The sequence below is a fragment of the Oenanthe melanoleuca genome, chromosome 5 (genome assembly GCF_029582105.1).
Source record: "Oenanthe melanoleuca isolate GR-GAL-2019-014 chromosome 5, OMel1.0, whole genome shotgun sequence".
Taxonomy (NCBI): Eukaryota; Metazoa; Chordata; class Aves; order Passeriformes; family Muscicapidae; genus Oenanthe; species Oenanthe melanoleuca.
Genome location: NC_079339.1, coordinates 54,007,836 through 54,030,117, shown reverse-complemented (window position 1 = coordinate 54,030,117; position 22,282 = coordinate 54,007,836). Strand labels below are relative to the sequence as shown.

Genomic DNA, 22,282 nt, shown 5'->3' with positions numbered 1-22,282 from the left:
CAGCAACTTATTGAAGAATGAGCTTAGGAAAAGAGATTGCACAAATAAGTACCTGTAACCAGATACAGGAAAAAAGAGGTTTACACTTCACACAAAAACTAAACTTAGTTTACTGACTGCCAGAAGTAGTCATAACAAGGAAGGATCACTCCATACAGGAACCCTTCCTCACACTTTTTCTTCTACATCAATTATTGATCAACAATAAAAACAAGATATTTTTCTAAGTAGAACTTTATTCTGAACTACGTATTAAGTCATAGGTGTTGTGACTCATAAGTTATGCTTTTTAAGACACTTTCTGGATGATGGAATGGTCTATATTTCTTAGGAGACAGAGAGAAATTGTGAAAGAAGCAGGAAGTTGTCATGCTTAACTCAGGACTGGTCAGATCTGATACCCTGCAAATATTCAGAAATTTTGTACAAATGGCCCACAGCTCCATTTTACATGGAAGACATCTGAACAACAACTTCCACAGAAGTAGAACACTATACTGGTGATAGTCCTTTCCAGATTTTACAATATTGTCCAACTAAGTAGCAATTCATGCCTAAGCTTTCCACTGCAAAACACTTCTGGTCCAAGAAAATATTTAGGCAAAGCACATAGAAAAATAAGACTGTTCATTGTAACAAACTACAAGTAAACAATACACAACACAACAAAACACGCAAAAAGATGTTTTGCCAGCACATATTGAAATTAGTTGTAAAGCAATACCATTAAGGAAAGGATGTAATAAAAGGCAAATAAGTGTCTATCAGGCAGTTTTAGAGGCACAGGACAATACAATAATGTTGTTACATTAAGTGTTTCCTTTTCAAGTCTCATGTTATTAGCTGTTTGAGAGGTGCAGTTTTTCGAGACAAAATGTACTTCTCACTGATAATTTTAGCTTTAAATAGAAAACTACCTTTAATTTTTTTTTTTTTTTTTAAGAATAACAATAATATTTGCTGTAGGGAGTTCCTGTGAGTGTGCTAAGAGATTTTAACACACCATGAAACCTTCCTCTTCTCTTGACAACACTCTGCTGCATGGTCCCAATGCCTGTATACAATATCTCCAGTTTCCTGGGCCAGTACAACCGACAAGAACTCCAAGGATGCCATTTCTAGCTGCTGCTCCTGTTGTCATGGAAACAGGTGTCAGAAGTAGGTACTTTTAAACTAATCACAGTTTTGTGTAAAAAAATGAGAAACTGTGATTGTGTGTGAGTGTCCTCCCTCTTCTATTTTTTTAATACAATATTTGATAGATGTTTTCCCTCCACTGATTATTTGTTATACTTTGGGTGCACTCATTGGAGTGAGAGCTAATGAGTTCCAATCCATGCATGTGTGAGGTGCTTGGTACAGTCTCCAGGTAGCAAATTACCAGTCCTTATCATAACTCTGTATAATTGATGTAGTATGAATCTGCTAGAGCTACTGCAATTCTTTTGAAATTCCAAGCTATTTTAGCACAGCACTGAGCCCAAAATCCAATCAGTCGCTCCTAGTTATTTCCTGGCTGCTTTTTTGATGAAGTAAGACCAGTGTCATACCATTATAGATTGGTTTTCCTCACTTGCTGAGTATCCAAAAGTCACTTTTCTTTAGGATCAGGTCTGGCTGGGTCCCACCAGCCTTGGCCAGTCTGGTAATATCCACTGGCCAGAGGAAAGAAGAGGAGCTGCAGATGATCCATGACTTTTTTGGCCCAAAAAGCAATACTGGTCCCAGTTTCAAAAACAAATGTGCTTCTCTGTGGGATCTTTTTCAATAAGCTGATCTAGCAGAGAAGACAGCCAGCTAGCCAGAAAGAAAAACAGTGAAATTCTGACTTCTGTGATGATATACAAGTTTAATCTGGGAGACTGTGGGTGTGAAATTGTCCATCTAATCTTAATGTAGCTACATACCTATGAATTAAATTACATACCTATGATTAAATTGCAGAGAACCCAAAATCATAAGGTGAAATGAAGCATCTGCTTTACTAAGCAGGCAGGTGCAATCCATATAACAGGAGCAAGCAATCATGGCTTAGTATCAGAAATAAGAGGTGTGTTACTGAAAATGCAGGATATCTAAAACAGGGAGGACACAAGCAACCTAATTCATAGGTAAAATTCTAATTTGCCAGAAGAACTAACCAGGTTTTCATGCAGCCATCATTATCTCATCTCCCTACCTGCTACCTGCCCTATCACACAGTTCCACTTGACAAAATGTGAGGATTCTAAGACCCACAGGAAAATGTCAGAGACCTCCTGGATGTGATGAAGACAGTTCTAGCTAAACAAGAAACCATCACATCTTGTTGATTACAGGCTCTAGAAATGTCTTACACAAATAAAAACTTTTGGTGAGACCCTTACACTGACCAGTATCTTAAACAACCTGGACAGTCAGAGTAGACAAGTGCTACTGGGCTAACTGAGGTACAATAATATATAAGATAACAAGATAACAAATGATCTGCCATAACAATAGGTAACTGCTTAATATCTTGCTCAAACCTCTCCAGATACTGCAGGAAGCATGCAGTTAGAACAAACTGCCTTCTATAAAAGAACTAAGTCCTACTCCTTCAAAAAGTTTAAGAGTTTGTTTCTCATGCATTGTGCTCTTTGGGTGAATAGCAAATGAGAAATATTAAGCAAGTTACCATTTGGTTGTAAATGAGGGAACAGTTTCTGACATTCAGGCTGCTGCTAGGGAAAGCAGATTGTAATGCTTTAAAAGCCCAATGACAAAAATCCAGAAGAGTCATGATTAATAATAATTTTTCACTATCATGACTAAAACTAATCTTACAGAAGGCCCAAATGATGATTTTTCCCCCCACTCCACCAAGTCTCTGAAGAATCTGTAATCCCTAATGCAGCATATCAATATTTATTTTATAGATCTCCCTCTGAAGGCAGTGTGCTTTCAGCAGCCAGCCAGACTATTCCTTACAGGCTGTGCTGGTGGTGTCCCACAGTGTGGGCAGAGCCTCCCCCATGGCAGCTCTGAGGGAAGGGGAGGCTGCTGGCCCTGCACCTCACCTGAACAGTCCTGGCCAGGCTCATCAGGGGCTGCAGCCCCTGCACAACTGAGTTACGCTCAAACATCCCAGTCCTGTCTCAGGCTGGTGTCCTGGACAGGCCATGGAGCTGTGCCAGGGGTGGATGGACCCCAAGAGTGCACATTTTAGCTTGTCCCCAGCCTGTTTTATCCCTGGATCCTGGATGGACTTTGGACCCATGCACTAGCCCTGTCTATAACCCTGTCTCCATTTGCTCTAGGTCTGAGTTTGGACTGTGGATTTGGTTCATTACTTGCCTGGTCTGGAACTGTTGATGAACTCTGTTAACATCATCCATCTCTGTCCACCACATTTCAGACAGGACATGAAGACATGAAGACATTCTTCTTATGGACAGGCTGATAGACCTGGGATTGTCCAGCCAGGAGAAGAGAAGGCTCCAGGGTGAACTTAAAAGCACATTCCAGTACCTAAAGCGTGTAATAAAATAAGGAAGGGTGACCTTTTACACAGTCAGATAGTGATAGGATAAAGGGCAATGGCTTTAAACTAAAAGAAAAGAGATGTAGATTAGGTGTTAGGAAGGAATTCTTTACTCAGAGGGTGGTGAAGCACTGGTTGCCCAAAGAAGCTGTGGATGCCCTATTCCTGGATTCAGAGATTGGATGGGGCTTTGAGAAATCAGGTCTGGAGAAATGTGTCCCTGCCCATGGCAGAGGTTTGGAACAAGATTGTCTTTGAGGTCTCTCCTCTCCAAACCATTCTGTGGTTCTAAGTTCAGCCATCAGTGAGGACACTGACCAGGCTCGAATCACTCTCTGCTCCTGGCTCACCTTCCCCTATGGAGCAACCAGCCCTTGCTGCTCCCTGACAATTATTTTGCAATGCCCAAAAATTTGTGCAATTTTAAACTTTCCTTCTGCCTTTATTCTGCCTAGAGAAAACCAGAAAATAATTAATTAAATGATACTATTTTGTTTTCCTTGTTAAGAACAATGAGGCAATACATATGAGATCATCTTATAAGGACCATGATAAAGTACCCTGTTATTCAGACTTAGCACAAACCAAGGAGTCATAGGGACAGAACTAATCTGTAGTCAGTAGAACTGAGGCTAAAACCTAAAATACGAGAAAGACAAAAAGAAATCTTTTGTCTTCAGCCACACAGGCAGGATCTCTGTAGCCCACAGACACAGGCGATTATCTCACCAGCTGTAGAGGCTTTAGCTGCCCGCACAAAAAGAGCTCTTTATTAGCAAATGAGATAAATACACTTAGGTTTTGCAAATAAAGCCGTAGGACCAGACTAATGCTGGGAGCAGCCTTACACCATCCTTTCCCGTTCGATGTCCGCAGATGATGCAGGGCAAGCTTCTCTTCTCTGTTACCAGAGCTCCCCTTTGTGTTGAACATCTGAATAACAGCTTTAGTTCACAATTTACTGAGCATCTACCTCGGGTCCAGTCTCTCAGGTTCTGGTATGCAAGGACCATGTGGTCAATAAACTCAGTGTACAGTGGAGCATATATATTACATGTTAGGGTGTAAACACAGTACTGAAACACTCTGATAGAAAAGTGTGTAATCTATTTTTACAGCTATAGTAGAGGTTCTGAGGAGAAAACTAAAGGCAGGTCACCTGGCAAGAAGAAACACTCTATCATCAATTTTCAGTCTAAAGATCTTTCCCAGGCATTGGGAAACTGCTTTGCCTTTTAACATTTTCAATTTTACCAGGTTAATTCCACAAATGGTTTTGGTACTAGGGCAAGTGGCAGAATAAACAGTTAGATCCACAAAGTTCTTGTTCAAGTTAATGGAAACTATAAATATTCATAATGCAGGTTTAAGTGGCAGGTTGTGCTTAACTCACAGGCTGTTGAATTCAGTCTAACATGTTTCCCTTTTTTTTTGAATGGTGTCGAGGATTCTCCAAATAAGCCATAGGATATCTGGACTCTTCCAAGAGAGACTCCTGACAATATTACCACTTGCATGACAAGGCACTGTCAAAATATTTCTTGAAGAGCAATGGTTTGCAAGGAAGAGACCAATACTGTAGAACTCACATTCCTTTCTATAAATAACTGGCTCTCTCCAAGTAGAATTGAGAGCATGGAAAGGCCTTGGGCAAAATGCTGTCTGGCCCAGCCAGTTCTGCTCAGGGGAGCATGTGCTTCACTGGGAATACTGCCACTGTCTGAATGTGTTCAGCACGTGCTGCCACTGCCACTTGTCATGGGAGGGTGGGGAAAGGTTCCGTTCATATCCATCGCTCCCTCGGAACTGGAAATGACAGCACTGCCTTTTACCAAGAGAGTCCTTCAGCATTGTTTAAACACAGCTGTTGGGGTTTTGTGTAAAAGCACAGAGACAGTGAGCTTGTGACATTTGTTAAACAGCTTTAAATGTCCTTTCTGCTCTGTGCAAATTTTCAGTTTGTGTTGACTTTAACCATGACCAAATGCAGTATCTGCCATACCTGCGCAGTCAGGGACATACTCAGAAAGTCTAAAACCACATTTGAAGTGATTTCTTTCAGCTGGCCTTTCAACTTTCAGAGGGCTTAGCCCACAGGGAATAGCCTATGGACATAGTTGACAGGTAACCCCATCTAGACCTCACAAAGTAAAATTAAAGAAGTTCTTTGTGAAATTTATATTTCTCCAGGAAAGAAGCACTGATTCCTGCCCTTGCTGACTGAGGAGCATTTACTTTGAACTTGTGGTATAACCAAAATGTTTCTAACTATTTAAGAAAGGATGACTAATTCTTGTTCAGAACCATTTAACAAGAACAGAAATTCTGGAAAGAATTCTGATTCCTGCTCTTGCTGAGTGAGGAAAGAAGCACTGATTCCTGCTCTTGCTGAGTGAGGAGCATTTACTTTGAACTTGTGGTATAACCAAAATGTTTCTAACTATTTAAGAAAAGATGACTAATTCTTGTTCAGAGCCATTTAACAAGAATAAAAATTCTGTGTGCATGCAGAATACCTCATAAAAGTTTAAAAAAATCCTGAGCAATTTGCCTTCCTCCAAGTTTTATTTGCCTTGGCTGGCAGCTACTGTTGCTGTTTGTTTGCTTTTTTTTCCCACTGGGTCAAGCACCTACATTGTGACGTTTGTATCATTGTATCACAGACATTGCATCACCTGTGATAACAGAAGTCACTGACTGTCACAGAACAAATTGCAAGATTCCCACCCACTTCAGTGGGCTGGGATGTCACAGCATGTTCCATCACAACACCACAGCAGGAACAGCACTATCCTAGGATCCTGCCACAGCAGAGTGACACCTAAAACAAAACAAGAGAATTTTTAGCCTGTTACCTTGGTCAAAGCTTGAATGGTTGGCCCAAGGATGGGGTTTGTTGTGGGTACTCTTCACATCACTCAATTCTTTATTTGTTCATTTCTTAACCTGCCATAAGGAAGTATTTGAGATCTGCTAATACTGAGGCATGGGACAAAATTTTTTTACTTCAGCGTTGTCATGAGCAGTATTTGCTGCCTGTATCTTCAGGAAAATCCCTCTTCCTCCCATCAGAAACATTAGCTCTCACTGGGCACTTAACGTGAGTATACAAAGTCTTCAGTAAACTCTAGACTAAAAAATAAACAGACTGACTTGAATTTTAGCCTCTTTCCTTCATGACAGCAACTCTGGAGCAGTCTGGAGAGAAGTGTTGCCCATGGGATGATCTCACATTGGAGAAGTTCATGGAGAACTGTCTCCCCTGGAGCTGGGGAAGGACTCCTCTCCCTGAGCAGTGGCAGAAACAGCGTGTGATGAACTGACCATAACCCCATTCCCATCTATCTGCACCACTGGTGGGGAAGAGTTAGAGCTGGGAAGGAAAAAAAGGTGGGGGGAAGGTGCCTTTAAGGTCTTATACTACATCTCATTATCCTGCTCTGATTTTGTCAGTAATAAATTCAATTAATATCTCTAATTGGAATCCAGTTTGCCCGTGATGGTATTTGGTGAGAGATCTCTCTCTGTCCTTATCTCAACTCATGAATCTTCATTATTGTACTTTCTCTCCCCTGTCCAGGTGCAGAAAGGAGTGAGAGAGGACCTGGTGGGTGTCTGGCACCCAGACAGAGCCACCCACTACACCTGTGTAATGCTATTCACTCACTCTGAAACAGTCTGTTCAGCTTTAAGCCCAAATTCATCTTGCAGTCAATCTGCCTGGTTTCCAGCCCAAGCTCAGAAGCACGTGTTTATGTCATGGTGATATTTGGGACATTTAGAAAGAAAGCCTGAGCTCATCCAGATGCTCAGCACAGTCTCTGCCACATGTACCCTGCAGTGCAGTTTGGCAGGACACCAGCAACCCACCAGATTCCTCCATTCCCTACCTCCCAGGGCTTTCAGGAGATGTCATTTGGCCAATGGCAAGCAGACAAATTGGCCAATTCTCCTTCATAGAAGCCCCCTGCTATAACATGATACAAATACTCCAAGTCTAAGCCTGCATCATCTGTAAGATGGGTACTGGTGAAAAACAGCCAGGATAAAAGCCAAGCACCATATCCCAACTGTTTTTCCAGCTGATTGAGCAGCACTGGGGCAATTGAAAATGGTAAATCACAGAGACTAAAGGGAAGTGTGAGTGTATGTTAGTGTTTGTAAGCAATTTTAGCTCTGGCATAGCTGTTCTTCCCCTCATAATAATCACACTTAAATAAGAGATAATAAACCTCACACTGAGAGCTACCAGCCTCAGTTCTTGCATTTAAAAGGTAATTGTGGAATACTTCACACTGGGTGCAGTGAGGCGGGGAAGGAGTTGTAGCTGCTGAGACACAAGCTGAGGCCAGTGAAGATGCACACACAGCTCCTCATGCCCAGACTCTTGCCTGCAGCCACACAAACCCCTGACCTCTCAGGATACACACCCCTACTCCACCCTAAGGCTTCCCCATAGGCAACAAGAGAAAGCACCCCAAATGAATCCTTTCCTGTGTGATAAGCACCTCAGGTGATTGACAGATTGGTCTATTCAATTCCAGCCTAGAGTCATTTTAGCTTGAATTTATCGTTCTTCAGCTGCAACTGTGAGAGGTGTCAATGCCATAGGACTGGAAAGGCTTTCCTCAAATCCCAGTAATCCAGCCCTGATGTACAGCAGCAGCATGGCTGAATATGCTAAGTTTATAGAGCTTAATTCTGTTAGTGGTGCAAATAAAAAGTTATCTATATAAAATTAATTTAAATATTTATGTTAATAATGGCTCTGACAAACTCCTTTTTTACAAAATCTAAGGCTTCGGCCTGGATGAGGACGGTGGTTTCTCTTTATAGGATAACCGATTATTATGTTTTGTACTTTTCACTCTTAAAATGCCATTAATGTAGCTAACATCAATGGTGATAAACAAAAACATCACACCTCAAGAGAAATCCACTCATAAGGGGGTGAAGACATGATGGCACACAAATTTCCTGAACCAACAGGCACAGAATCACCCTCACTGATTTCAACAGCACTTGGATCCAGCTAAGCCAGAATTGCTTGAGAGGGACTTTGGACAAAAACACATTACAAAGTGCTTTCCCAAACCAGAAAAATATTCCTGTGCAAACAACAAAAACAGAAGGACCCATATTCCATCCAACAAATTCTGGGATGCTCCCCTTCTTCTCACTGAGCTGTGGATCTCCATGAGAAGCAGGAGGTGGAACAGTACTGCAGCCACCTGGGAAGGTGACATGGGGGCACAAACCACCCCACAGAGGGCCATGGATAACAGATGGCTGTAGAAGCAAAAGTCTTTCTTCCACTCCACCCTCAAGGCCTGATCCTTTGAAGTCAAAGCCATTTTTGGGCTCTCATCATGACTGTGGATGCAGGCTGTGGGCTTAATATTTTTTTCCAAAGCTGAGGAAAAGAAATAAGAAATTTTCTTCACAGTCCTAAGTCTCAGCATGCTTTGTGCCCCTTGCCATCCAGAAACACCAGCTAGTAAGCACATTTCAAATTAAACTGCTCTAAACAGTGGCAGCAACTCAAACCATACTGCTCATCTCTTCCTATTCTCCCATCCCATCATGAATGTCCACAGCATCAATGCCTGCACTGGTGTTGATGTTATACTGCAGGAGAGGTCTCAGGGCACAATCTGATTGCCTTGTTGACTTGTTGCTACAATACTGTCTTTGCTGATCCTGTATGATCCTCCAGAATCTGCCTGCCAGTCCTACACTGCTCTCTCTGGCGGGCACAAGGGACACCAGCAACATCCCAGCTTGGCACAGCTCCTCTTGGAAGGATTACTCATTTTCTTCTCCTGGCTTTTAGGCCATAAAGAGGAATCACAGGCCAAGCAGTCTTTTCCCTGCTGAGCTCACCATATTTCCATTCCACTGCAAGTCTACAGGCTCTGGTGCTTCCAGCTTCCAGGCAGCACCAGCCACTGTCTCTGTCTCAGGAACAGTTTGGAACACAGCTCATCACTCACAGGCTCATTTTATCTGCAAAACACTGGGGCTCCAGAACAGAATTACTACATATACAAGCATCTGCACCAGGGTACTCAGGCTACAGATGTCCAATATCCAAAGCTTCAAAACAACAGAGAGGCCCAGAAAGGTCCTTACTGAGCTTCTTGCCAGCCATGGCTGACACAGGACAAAATATTACCACTGCCTTGCTGGATTATTTAAAGGTCTTAGAGACAAGAATAAAGGATAGACCATTTCATGGCACAGACCTTCTAACTAGATCTCCATCTGGTTTACAAATCAGGAAGCTCAGAGAGAGCTCACAGTAGCAGACATGAGCAAGCCTTACTGTTCTTTTGAGAAATCTTTCTCCCAGAGAAGTGCAGGACAGGCACTAGATCTCTGCAGATTTGTGAGATTAAATCACTGGAATCACTACTTTTCTTCCCTCATGCATCTGAGCATGAGGGAAGGGACACATTCCACAGCTTCAGGGTAAACATTAGCAATGTGTCTCTGAACAATGTGCCTCACCAGGCTCTGCCTCATCTATTAATGGAGCAGTTCTTGGTGTAACTACCAAATTACTCAGCTCTTAGGCAAAGAAGGGAGAAGTCCTCTGTAGGCACACACTGTTAACTAAAAATTTTTAGCCAAAGAGAATTAGGAGGAGGTGGAAATGTCAAGGTAGTTAATCACAGCTCCATTGCTTCAGTTTGTATTCTGCTTTAGGCAATCAATATTCCCTTCTTTCTCAGCTACCTTATCTGAAAAATGTGGTAATCCACAACTCACAGGCAGGTTGGGACAGTGAATTCATTTTTGTTTACTGCACGGAGTGTCCCAACATGCTGTGGAAGTATTAGGTATGGTTACTATGTGAGAGAGGAAGCTACTTAGAAAATGGTCTCTCTGATCTGAATTCTCTCTTAACATCATAGAGCTGGGACAACCTAGGGCCTACATTTATCAAGCACTCTGGCACTGTTTTCAGTGGAATCAAGTGTGACACAAAATTCTTCAAACTGTTACCAAGACCTTATGCAGCATCCCTAGGAGGTCAATGGGAACTTGGATTTCTGTGTGAAGGTAAGATGATGTAGTTAAAGGAAGCTAGCTGGAAGAACAAGAAAAACAGCCAATGGAAAATTCATTCAACTATGTAAAAATTTGTGTCATTGGCATAGTAACACGAGTGGAAATTCAGAGATAATCTGAACTGTTATTGCTGTCTTTAGAGTAACAGATAAACAATACAAAATCCCTGCATGGTAGGCAAGTGATCAGCAAGCTGGAGACAGGGTCAGGATAGCATTTGAGAGGCCTTTTTGCTACTGTAACTTTGTGGGGCACAACCAGCTTTACCTCCCTGCCAGAAATACCTACGATGAAAATACCCTTCCCAGTTTTACAAAAAAAACAAAACAAAACAAAACAAAACAAAACAAAAAAAAAAAAAAAAAAAAAAAAAAAAACAGTTTGTTGGAGTTAAATCTGTGCTTAGAAATTATTTGGTTAATTTAATTTGTCTGCCTTTGCACTGAAATGGACAAAAAGCACTCCAAGCATCTATTCTGCCGATTCAGCCACCAGACCAGGAACCATGAGGAAGCCAGAGAGGAAACACCATCCTAACCCAGGAGAGCAACCTCTCTGTAATGACTGTCCAACAACTGGCTGTGTCACCACCTCCTTATTTCAGTGATGGAACACATGATACGGCTAAACAGACTAGGAGACAACTACACTGGGGAAACACTTCATGGTGCCACAATCACAGCTCAAGCCATCTACTATTTCATCAACACACCTTAGCTGTAACAGCTGTTCCAAAGAGCATACCTTGAGATCAATCTCAAGCCTTACATCAAAGTTCAGTCATCCTCTGATCAAAGGGAGAGTGGACCAATAGCATGTGTTTAAATGTGTCACTGTTACCCAGTGACAAAATTGTGTTTCTCATCATGGTAGATAAAGGTACATTCTTGGGTAATATCATTCATTGTTCAGTGGGCCATCTTTAAGCACAAAAAATTCCCCATGAACATTTGAAGTATCAAAGTCTAACACTGGTTTTCTGGTGTGCTCCTGAAAACAGGTTTTCTCAAAATCCCTCTTCTGATCAAGGTTTATAAAACTAATCTAACTTGTCTGTTCTTCCCATTTACTACAGACAATGTCCTACCCTAGCCATCCCACCCAATGCGTAAAGCAAAGCTAAAAGTTCTTCCTCACTTTGATGGTTTGGGATCAATTTCTTATGACAAATCACAGGTTCTGGGGCCCTGTGTCATCAGAGGCACAGCTGTTAGCTCACCAGTAACTTTTTGGTCTTTCTGGCATGTATTTTGCAGCCTTCAGGGTTTTTTTAAAGAGCAAGCTTCATAACATTTGACATGTTGGGTAAGAGGGGGTGGATGCATAGGTAAACAGTCACACTGTGGGAGTTGCCAAATCAAACCCAGAGATCCTGGCAGGGAGGTGAGAGAGGGAGAATGACTATGCTGGAGCAATATTCAGAGCAGAGAGAACTCTCTTACTTGGAGGCTTCAGCCTATCCCAAAGTAACTGTTTTTATCTCTCTTTATCCTAACAACCACTAAGTAGTAAGCCTGCTTTGATACTGAATGCAAAAAAACATTGATTTTGCTGTCAACTTTGTAAATATTTTCACAATGTTTGTCTCCTTTACACTGTGTTTCTCTGAGAATTCCTATACGTGAATAGGAACTTTAATTTTTTTACTGCGTTTCAGGGCTGGATATGACTGAGCTGGGCAGAAAGGTCTGTTCAGCCATTTCTCATCACATAATCCCTTTTCTGTTCCTTTCTATCACCTTTTCCAGCATTTTGGTCTCAGAGTGAAAATTAAGAATAAATGTTAAAGAACATATTCTTACTCAGAGACATGATGTACACAACTTCTGAGGAAAAATTCCAGCTTGACTGCCACATCAGACAAGTTAGAAATACAAAAGGACTTCCTGTTCTGAAAAAGAGAAGGTTAGTCTGATTTTCTGGCATAAGTATATTTAAAATCCATGAGTGTGTCCCTCCCTGAAAATTAGATTCTGGAGCAAAACTAAAGAGGTAATAGAAGAAGTTGTTTGGAAGTGTTGTTAGTTCCTTTCCTGCAATAAATTTGGGTAATATTCAAAGTTTTATCTGTCATCATGACATATGTATTATTCAAAAGCTGAGGCATTAAGAAAAGCAAGAAGGGAGATTTATTGCTCACACACATGTAAATCATGCAAGTTAGCAGCTCTGTGTAGGAATCTCCAGCTCCTGATGGCAACAGTGTCTTCTGCTCACTCTGCAAGTAAAGTCACCTGGATATTTTAAACAAAAGGGTTTTCTTTTTTTTATTTTCTTGCCTGGTATTTTTTATACTGCAATCCTGAGAGTTAGGTCTATTTTTGGCAAAAGTTGTTTTTGTGAGCTTATCCTTAGTTTTAACTCCATAGCTGAAGGAGTTCATCTTTTGTGGTTTGTTGTTTTGTTTTTGTTTTTTTTCCTTAACACTGGGCCATTTCCCCCTCCAAGAGTTCCTTCAGGCCTCAGATAAAGGCAACAGAAGAAACAACTAAGGCACAGAATTTCAAGCAGCCTAGAAAAATCCCTCCTCTCGACCAATTGCATAATCTTAGTTTTGACTGTATAATACTGCAAGTGCCTGTTGCTGCATTCCAGGAAATACAGGGAATACATAATGAAAGGGGAAAAGAAGTTTTTCTAGCTTTTTTGTATTTATTCCTATGGTTTTTCTTATTTAACATATAAAAGCCTTAAACTACAATGTTTTCTCCCTTTTCCAAGTAATTCCTAAAGAAAAATTTCTGACCTTTAATCCTACAATTACAACATGTTGTCAACTTAAGATAATTTAATCACTCAAGGTAGCAATCTCTAGCTTCAACAGGAAAAAAAGCAGAAAAAAAAAGCAGAAAAGATGTCACTTTTTAGTGAATGAAACACAGATGAGTTTTGAACTATGTATGGTTTATATTCCCCTCCTAGAATGCCAAAGAGGCAACCTTAAAACCTGTGACCTTCTAAAACAGAAGGGCCTGTATATTTCTATCCTTACAGTTCTGTTCCCCTGGTAGAAGCTGCAAGACCTGCATTTCTCTCTTCTCAAAATCACCAAATCCCTTTGTGAGCTGATTAATAGTAGCAGAATTGAAAGCTTTGAACAGATACTTAATTTTTCCAGACCTATGCAGTAAAGCAAAAGTCTATGTGAAAGCACTTCACACAGGCATTTTCAGCCTCAAATTCTCAGCAGGAACACTGCTGTTCTAGCATCCAGTCCTGATTCTCCATAGCTTGATGATTTGCAGTGAGATTATCCCATTTCTTTGCTGTACTGACAACATTTGGCAGATGTTGCTAGGTCCCAAAACAGTAAGAGCACTGATTTACTGGAGGCACAGGAATGTGCTACTATTCCCCAACTGCAATCTAACACTGTGAGGTCAGCCCAGCATCAATCCCCATCTGCCAGTTCTCTGCCCCAGAACTTTATCACCAGTTTCTTGAGTCATGGACCTGTTCTCTAACCATGTGCTAGACACTAGCAGGGAACACTGATGAGTTCCTTAACAGTTCTCTGGGTCACAGCATTATCTGGCCTGGGCAAGTCTGTCTCAGTGATATTTAACTGCTTTTTCCATCCCCAGCTCTGGCTGGATGTTAATCACTCATTTGCCATATGTGTGAGAAAACCACTGACAACCAACTCTCTAAGAAAGGTCCTAAAACACGGGCACTGGTCTGCAGAGTAGGGAAAAGCATTGGTTATGCAAATAGCAGCACATGTGGACAACTGCAGGGATCTGACAGGAAACTAATGCCTTCACCTGTTTTAATGGGGTTACTTAATGCCACTGTTAGGAAACTGTTTCTCACTCTTGAGAAACTCCTATGAATTTAGGCCACAATCCCATCCTCCTTTTCATCGCCCTCCTTCTGGTCAGCCACTGGTTTGGTCAATTTATGTTGGACAAACACGTTGAAATCCTAAAAACTAAAATTATTTATATGCAACTAAGAATGAGGGATGCTCTACAAGGGCATGTAGCATTAGAACAAGGGGGAATGGCTTTAAACCGAAAAGTGGGTAGATTCAGATATTGGGAAGAAGTTCTTTGCTGTGAGGGTGGTGAGGCCTGGCACAGGTTGCCCAGCTGTGGCTGCCCCATCCCTGGCAGTGCCCAAGGCCAGGCTGGATGGGGCTCTGAGCTGCCTGGTCTGGTGGAAGGTGCTCCTGCCCATGGCTGAGGGGTGAAACTAAAGAATCTTTTAAGTCCCTTCCAACCCAAACCATTCTGTGAATCTGTGATTATCCTCTTAGCTTCTACTCTTGGCACAAACAGTCACGAGAACCACAGGGCAAGAAACACAGTTTATTCCTACACCGATGTGGGATTTTCCTACGCATTCGCTGCACACAGCGCAGCATCAACACCCCTCACCCCCAGCTCCCTCCGGGGCTGCCCTCTCCCTGCCGCCGGGCACGCCCGGGAGCGCTGCCTCGGAAGTGTTTTGGAGGGCGTTTCGGAGGCAGCTTTGGCGGCCATTTCGCTGCAGCCGGGCCCCGGGAGGGAGCGGGAGCGGGACCGGGAGCGGCGGCCGCGCTGAGGGAGCCCCGGGGCGGGGCGGGGCGGGGCGGGGCGGGGCGGGGCGGGGGCAGCGCTTGCGCGGCGGGGCCGGGGCCGGGGCCGCCGAAAGTTCGGGCCCACGTGGGGCGGGAGTGGGGCAGGAGCGGGCACAGCGTATCCCGCAGAGCTCCCGGAGCCCCGCCGCGCTCACCTCTGCTTGCCCGCTGTTCGCCCGCTCTCCAGCCCCAGCCATGGCCCCCGCCGAGATCCTCAGCGGCAAGGTTGTCTCCGGGTACGTAGCGGGGCCGCCCGCCCTGCCCGCAGCGCTCGGCCGGGTTCCCTCGGGCAGGAAAGGCTGGGAGCCGCGGGGCTTTTGCCCTTCGGGAAGGGAGCAGTGTGGCCGGGAGCTGAGGGGTGCCCCGGCGGTCCCCGTGTGCTCCGGCAGTGCCGGTGTGGCCGAGAGCTGAGGGGTGCCCCGGCAGTGCTGGTGTGCCCCGGCAGTGCCGGTGTGGCCGGGAGCTGAGGGGTGCCCCGGCGGTCCCCAGGTGTGCTGGCAGCAGGATGGGCTGTGGGGACTTTCACTCTCTCTCTGTGGACGAAGCAGATTTGGAGACACCCTAAAGCTTTTTCACTACCTTGCAGCCAAAGCTCGCTTCTTCCTGGCTGTAGACTGGGAGTTACTAGATGAAGTACAGTATGAAACGTCTGAAGGAGAATGTGAAGTGCTGTCAGTTCTCCCCAGAAACCAGCGGTGCGTCTGGTGGGGTCTCTTTCCCCAGAAAGCAGCTGGTGGCTGCTGAGCGTGGATGAGATGAGAGCCCGGGCAGGTGCTGACCTACAGCTCCTGTGGGTGTTAGCTGGGCTGCTGGGATGCTTTATGTGCAGGAGTTAGAACCATGTGCTTTAGGTATGGGCTCTGTTTTCACACTTCACAAGCAAAAGAAGTTTATCTACATGTTGGATTACACATAGCTGAATGTTCACAGGTGTCCTGCCAAAGCTATTGAAAAGATTTGGGAGACTTTGAAGGAAAAAGGTGTATTCTTGTACTTTTCAGCATTTACTTAGTTTGCAAGCCCTGGATATAGGTGAGCCTGCGTTGTGCCTTTTAATTTGCTTGTTTTTCCTGCTGCCACTCAACATACACATTTGATAAGAAAGCCAAATAAATTTCCCTATCCGGGGGAAAATGCAGTGTAATGGTTCTGTTATACTCTGTGGAAACAGGGTTTGGTTAGGTAGGTTCATTGAGTATCTCCTGTTGATATAGTCAGGGAATTCAGACAGAAAGGTTACATTTGGAAAGGTATAAAGTAATCTCAGCAAAGCAGTTAGTCCTTCTCTTAAATATGTCTGTGTATGACACATTTATATCTAACCAGCAGTGGAGCAGTTCTGAAGAGTAGGCCTAATGTGCCTTGAATCTGAATATCCATGAAGAAAGGATGCTTGCATGTTTTCTACCTGGTAATTTTGGAGCCAGTTTCACCTGTGTATTGCAGTCTCAGTCTTACATGCTTCATTCCACCGGATCCTTTTGGCAGTGTTGGGGCCAGCACACTGTGCAATGCCTGTGCTTGCTGCTGGTGGGATTTCACTATTTGCCTGTTGTAGGGTTTCTTTCCTGTCATAGAAAGTCACCCTGAAGTGTAGTAGGTCCTGGAAAGATGCTAGTTTGGGTACAATGCTAATTCACATTGAAACTTCTAGCTTCCTCGGCATGGCATGTTGCATTACTTACTTAATTTTAAAGATATAGGGGTAAAATTTTTTATTTCTGTTTGTTTTCTGTACTATAGTAACAGCTATAGATTAGCAGTTCTCAGAGCACATTCATGATGTGCAAATACCTGGGAAGAAGTGTGAGCTTTTACTAGGCTCATACAAGAGAAAGGTTTGGTTAACTTCCAGCATATCTCTTAAGGTGTTTGGCTGGAGTCTGTCTTCCAGAGTCATCAAATCTTGACCTGAAGACACCACAAAATGGAAAAATGATTGCAGTTTGTTCAGCTGTCCCTCAGTTCCTTTATTTGTGCTGTATTTATGTTCAATATAGCAAAATCATCACCTGCTCCCCATGGGCCTTAGGGAGTTCTGCCTTTTTCTGGTGGAGTAATTGAAGGAGTCATGAGGAATTGGGCTGGCTGCCCTGAAGACAGCTGTCCCTTTTTTCCAGACCCCTAGAGAAGTGCTGCTCCAAAGGATTCTCCTTGTCCAGAGTTCACCTCCATGCCAAGAGTGTGGCAGCAGCAGAAGTGATAGGCGTGTGGTTTTTCTAGGAATTTTCAACTGAACTGCCTGTTGTAGAAAGGGAATGTCCCTGACTTTACATCAACTGCAAGACCTTTTCAGTTACTGTCTTATAGGGGGTGGATTTTGTTACTTTACCCTTTAATCAAGAAAAATGTTTATTTTTAAGTCAGTCAAATATTGACAAATGAGTTGAATCAAGCAAGTAGTGTTCCAGTTATGTAATGCTGGGCTTCTGTGTGTGTTTTAAATCAAAGCTCCTAATGATTGTGAGCTTTCTCCTTCAGCCACCAAGCACCCCTTCCTCAAAATAGATGAAAAAGTGCCTAATTCACAGTCATGTCAGCTATTTAAACAAAACTCAGGTAGATACTGGCATTGTTATTCTTGTGGAACATGTAAAGAGAATAAATACTTAGAGAGAGCTTCCTTGCCTCTATAAAAAAAGGAAAATTTGATGAGGTTATAAAGCTAGTTCACACATTTGGAAAGCTCAGAAGAGGTACAAAGGAAAATTGACATTTTCAGTGGCTTTGAGTATTACCTGTAAGGATGGAAAATGTGGTTAGGCTGGGCATGGGAAGGAGAACACAGCAGACATTGTTTTCTCTGTGAGATTTTGGTGTTGATGTTAATGCATCAACATCAAAATGCATCTAAGTCTGCTTCTGTCAGTACAAACAAGAAGCCTGCACAGTTTGTGAAATATATTAAATATTGGATGGGTTCTGCATCAATCTGAGCTGGCTGAGTTGGCTGAGAGTGGCTTTCCTCTACTTCTCTGAGTGGCTGTTTAGTAATTCTGCCTTAGATTTTGCTCCAAGTTAAATTTGCCTCATTGGCAAATGAGTTACAAAAGATGAGTTACTGTATAACAGTACAGTAAACAAATGACTAATGGGAGAAAGAGAAGTGGTGCTTTAAATATTCAAGATATGGTGGGTTTTAGGTAATAAAAGTACAGTATTCTCCACCTTTTTTGGTATTCCCTGAAGAAAAATCAATCTCTGTTTCTGTATCTAAAGAGATAATCAGAGCAAAATATGGTAGTGGCTCTTCTTTACAGTTTGTCCACTGCAATGAGCTTTGTGTTCAGGTTTTACCATCTGAAAGAGCCCAGGTTTGGAAACCTCTGGCTTGGCCCAAATTGGTTGGTAGGACCAGGAGTGAACCAACATTTCTGTTCTGGGAGAGTGGCTGATGAGTTGTGATGGCAGGGAAGACTCAGCACCCCTCACAGCCCCTAGGGATGGGCCAGGTAGTGCTTTGGGTTTAGAGTGCTCAATAAAGTGGTGATCAGGCTGAACTTAAAACTGGAGGTAACAGTGCAGTAAACAACTCCTCAGCCTTTTCAGTCTGGGCGTTAAAACCTTAAATGGTGGGGGTTTTTTTTAGTTCCTATTGTAACTCCAGGTAACTCTAGTCTGAAATGGAAAAAATTCCCTGATCTCTGAGCTCTCTTTTACCAGATCCTACCCACAATGGTTCAGGCTTGCACTGAAGGGCTCCACGCTCTGGATGTGCTGAGTTAAAGTGAACTGCCAGGGCTGTTGGGTGGCCCCAAATATGAGCAAGAATCCCTTGTGCTCAGTCCTGTGCAGATACAATTTAAAAAAATGGGACCCTGCTCTAAAGAGCTGATAAGAGAGAAGAAAACATTGTCTGATGGACAGCAGGGCCGCAGATCTGTGATCTGTGCACATCAGCCCCAGCTTACAGGGAAGGCAAAGAACTTGTGGGGACTGCCATGTCCCCTTCATGGAATGAGGAAAATCCCAGTATCATTCCTTCAGAAGGCAAACCTTTGTCGATAGGGCCTAGAATATTGTCTGGAGTGCTTGCAGACACCCAAAGGTGGAGAGAGTCCTATTGCTCTTGTGTTTTCCCTCTGATTAAATCACCTGGTAGTAGGGTATTTTTTACAGTATAAATTTGGGGAAGCAAGCCTGATTAGTGGCATAGATGTTGCAGCATAGGAACGTGGTATCATAGCTCCTTTTTGGGGCAAATTCTTCTGAGTTTTTAAAACAGCTTTGTGTTAAGCTCCTCTGTTGTCAGTCATCCACATTTGCAAAGTGCCTCAATTGCTGCCCGTCTCTCAGACCCACCTTGGATTGAAATTCTGGACATGATGAAAAAGCATCTAAAAAAGCAGAATTGGCTTTGTGTATTTATCTGGTCTGGAGAGAGCTCATGCATGTATTTGTGCTGACAAATGGGTGTAGCCTTGGCCAAGCTCTTGCATTGCCCAAGGTGTATCCTTTCAATAAGTACGTATTTTATTCCTTTTGCTCTAGTCTGTGTTCCAGGTCAGCCTTTCTAGGCATCAACACAACTAAAGAAGTACTTAAAAAACCTTGTGAATGTGGAAATGGTAGAAAGTAGCAGGCATTTTTCCTAGGAGATAATGACAGTGTGCCAGGAGCATGCAGCAGTGGAGCATGAGATAAGAGAGTGGGAGACATATGAAATTTTTCCAGCTCTAAATGATGTCTTCCTGCAACTGGAGCCATCTGTTGAACTACCAGCAGTGTTCAGATGGTCTTTCCCAAGGTATTTCCTATCCCAGTATCTCTCACTGAGCAGCCTATGATTTTTCTCAGGTGACACTCCTCTGTGCCTCCGTTGGGTGCAAGTGGGATGTTCTGTGACATTCTTCTTTGCAGTCCCCTCCCAGCATTTTAAGACAATGGAGTTGTCCCGAGCTAGGATGTGGTGCCATGGTGGTTTGGAGATGGGAAAGCTTGTTTTTCTACATTATGGTGGAAAAATATGCTCCCATGGGAGCAACAGGAGATGAGCAGTGTCAGTGCTGCAGGCTGTGAGGAGGAATGGCTGCAGGAACAGCAGGTCTGAGCAGGATGGTGCAGGACCTGGAAAGGACCATCAGCTTCATGCAGCTGTTTCCAACAGAGCTGAAAGAGTGTGGTTTGTCCTTTGTTTAAATTTCTGGGACAGTCACTTAATAAATTTAAATTCAGCTCCCTGTTGCAGTCTACAGAAAGAAATTCTAACAAGTTCTTTAATCTTTGGAGCTGGCATTGTATGCTTAGAACCGTCTGCTGTCCTTAACCTGTGTGGACCCTGGACTTTTGTTTGCTGCATGAGTTTGTTTGTGGAAGGACACGTGGGCACAGGAGGGAGCTTAGAGCCAGAGAGAAGGCTTTTGGGGAAGCAGCCACATAGAATTGCAAATTTTTTGTTTGAAGAGTTAAAAGAGTTTTCATTCAGCTAGTAAAAAGTGGTATTGATTTATCAATATGAACTTTTATCTTTGGGAAGGCTTGAGGTCCACAATAGAATTTTGCAGACAATATAACTACATAGCTGCTGGTTTGCAAAGATTATTTTTATGGCTTTTGTAAGTCTGTGGATTTAAAACAAAGATTTTTCCTTTTTTTTTTCTTGAATTTTCTCTCCTTTGTCCCTGTGGTTTTTGTGAGCACTGGAGAGCAGTGGTACCCAACGCTAGGTGGCTGTCTAACAAGTGATTTCTTGATCCAAGGCTCCTAAAGAAAACTGCACTGACAGCAACACGTTTGTATGTTTGTGGGTGTTACCTTTCTTCTGGAGCTGAAGGGGAAGTGACCTAGTGTCTATTTACAGAAAATGACAGCAATGTAATGTGTGAATAGTTGTGGCTGCTGGGGGTAAAAGCACAGAGGAAATTGGGTGGGCTCGTTTCTCTTCAGCTGAGAAGACTGGAATATAAGTAATACATAAACCTGGGACCCTTTCTAATGTTTCATGTTTGTTTGAATTTCTTTTTGTTTGCTGGCCACAAGCCAGTGCTGGCCTTTCCTTACTGGAACACCAGAGACCTCAGAAACAGTTCCCTTGGAGAGTTGCCCACAGCCCCCACTCACAGGCCACATTCAGGGGGTTTCTGATGCTCCTTGAGGTCATTGTGGTGGTGTTAGAGGCTGCTCATGAGCCAGCTCAGGTGTCTCCCTGGGGGCTTACAGCTGAAGTGTAAGGAGAGGCACTCAGGGATTTTGCTACCCAGCAGATGAGTTTTTGTCACTTAAGCACAAAGAATTGCTGGGATAAGGTTTGCTATGAGACTCTTTTCTGAGCTCATCAGCTGGTCTTGATGTCAAGTCTTCTACAGAGGTGAAGGAAGGTTCAGAACCACTGTTTCTTAAGTAAGGCTGAAAACAGTTGCTTCCACTGAGGCTTGTAAAGATACTTTGAACCACTTGGCTGGATGCAAACACCTATAAATACTCTGATCCCACTCCTCAGGTGCAGCAGAGCTCTGACCATGTGATTTAGGATGCAGCAGGAGAGGTGCATGATTTGGGGTGTAGCTGGAGGCTGTGACTCCCTCTGAGATGAGACTTAAAACAGCCTTAGGGCTGCTTCTAGCTGGGCCAGCTGCAGCTGTCTCCTGGGATCAGTGCTGCTGGCTGGAGAGAGCTGTGTGCTGCTCCCATTTCCCTGTCTTCCTGCCTCTGGCAGTTCTAATTTGGAGCTCATAGTTGCAGGGTAGAGTTGCTTCCCTGGCTATCTGTTTTCCTGGAGTTTTCCTCTATGCAGGAATCACAGGCTCCCACCTGGCATCAGCTATGTACCCCATCCCTGTACCCTTACTGTTCACGTTTTTAATGAACTGGCACCTGCTCCAGTCTGGGAAGTCTGGTCCCACTTGGCAAGTAGCAGTCTTGGTGATGGTGATCTGAAGGTAGATGAGCACAATGAGACCTGTGTTTTAAACAAAAGGATGTTTGGTGCAGGGTAGGTTTGCTGAGTGTGGTGGTAGCACCTTCTTATATCTGAGAATGGGGATGTGACACAGGATGGAGATCACCTGGAGCACAGACCTGTCAAGCCTCTCATGTCCTGTGACGTTTTGGTTACTTCTTTTGGTTCTCAGTGTCTCTTACATTTGCAGTGCAGTGCCACAGCCTCCTTCCAGTGCCATGAGCCCATGAGATGGACAGAACTGGTC

At 43.5% G+C, this 22,282-nt stretch overlaps 1 protein-coding gene across 1 annotated transcript in view; it reads left to right on the top strand.

Annotated features, from left to right (window-relative positions):
• Positions 1-15,176: 15,176 nt before the first annotated feature.
• The window catches only part of MTHFD1 (methylenetetrahydrofolate dehydrogenase, cyclohydrolase and formyltetrahydrofolate synthetase 1), a 39,887-nt gene continuing 32,781 nt past the window's right edge, over positions 15,177-22,282 (top strand). Inside the window, exon 1 of the mRNA XM_056492387.1 lies at positions 15,177-15,373. Within this exon, the coding sequence (XP_056348362.1) occupies positions 15,333-15,373 (41 nt within the window). The 5' untranslated portion in view covers positions 15,177-15,332. The remainder of the gene's footprint in view (positions 15,374-22,282) is intronic.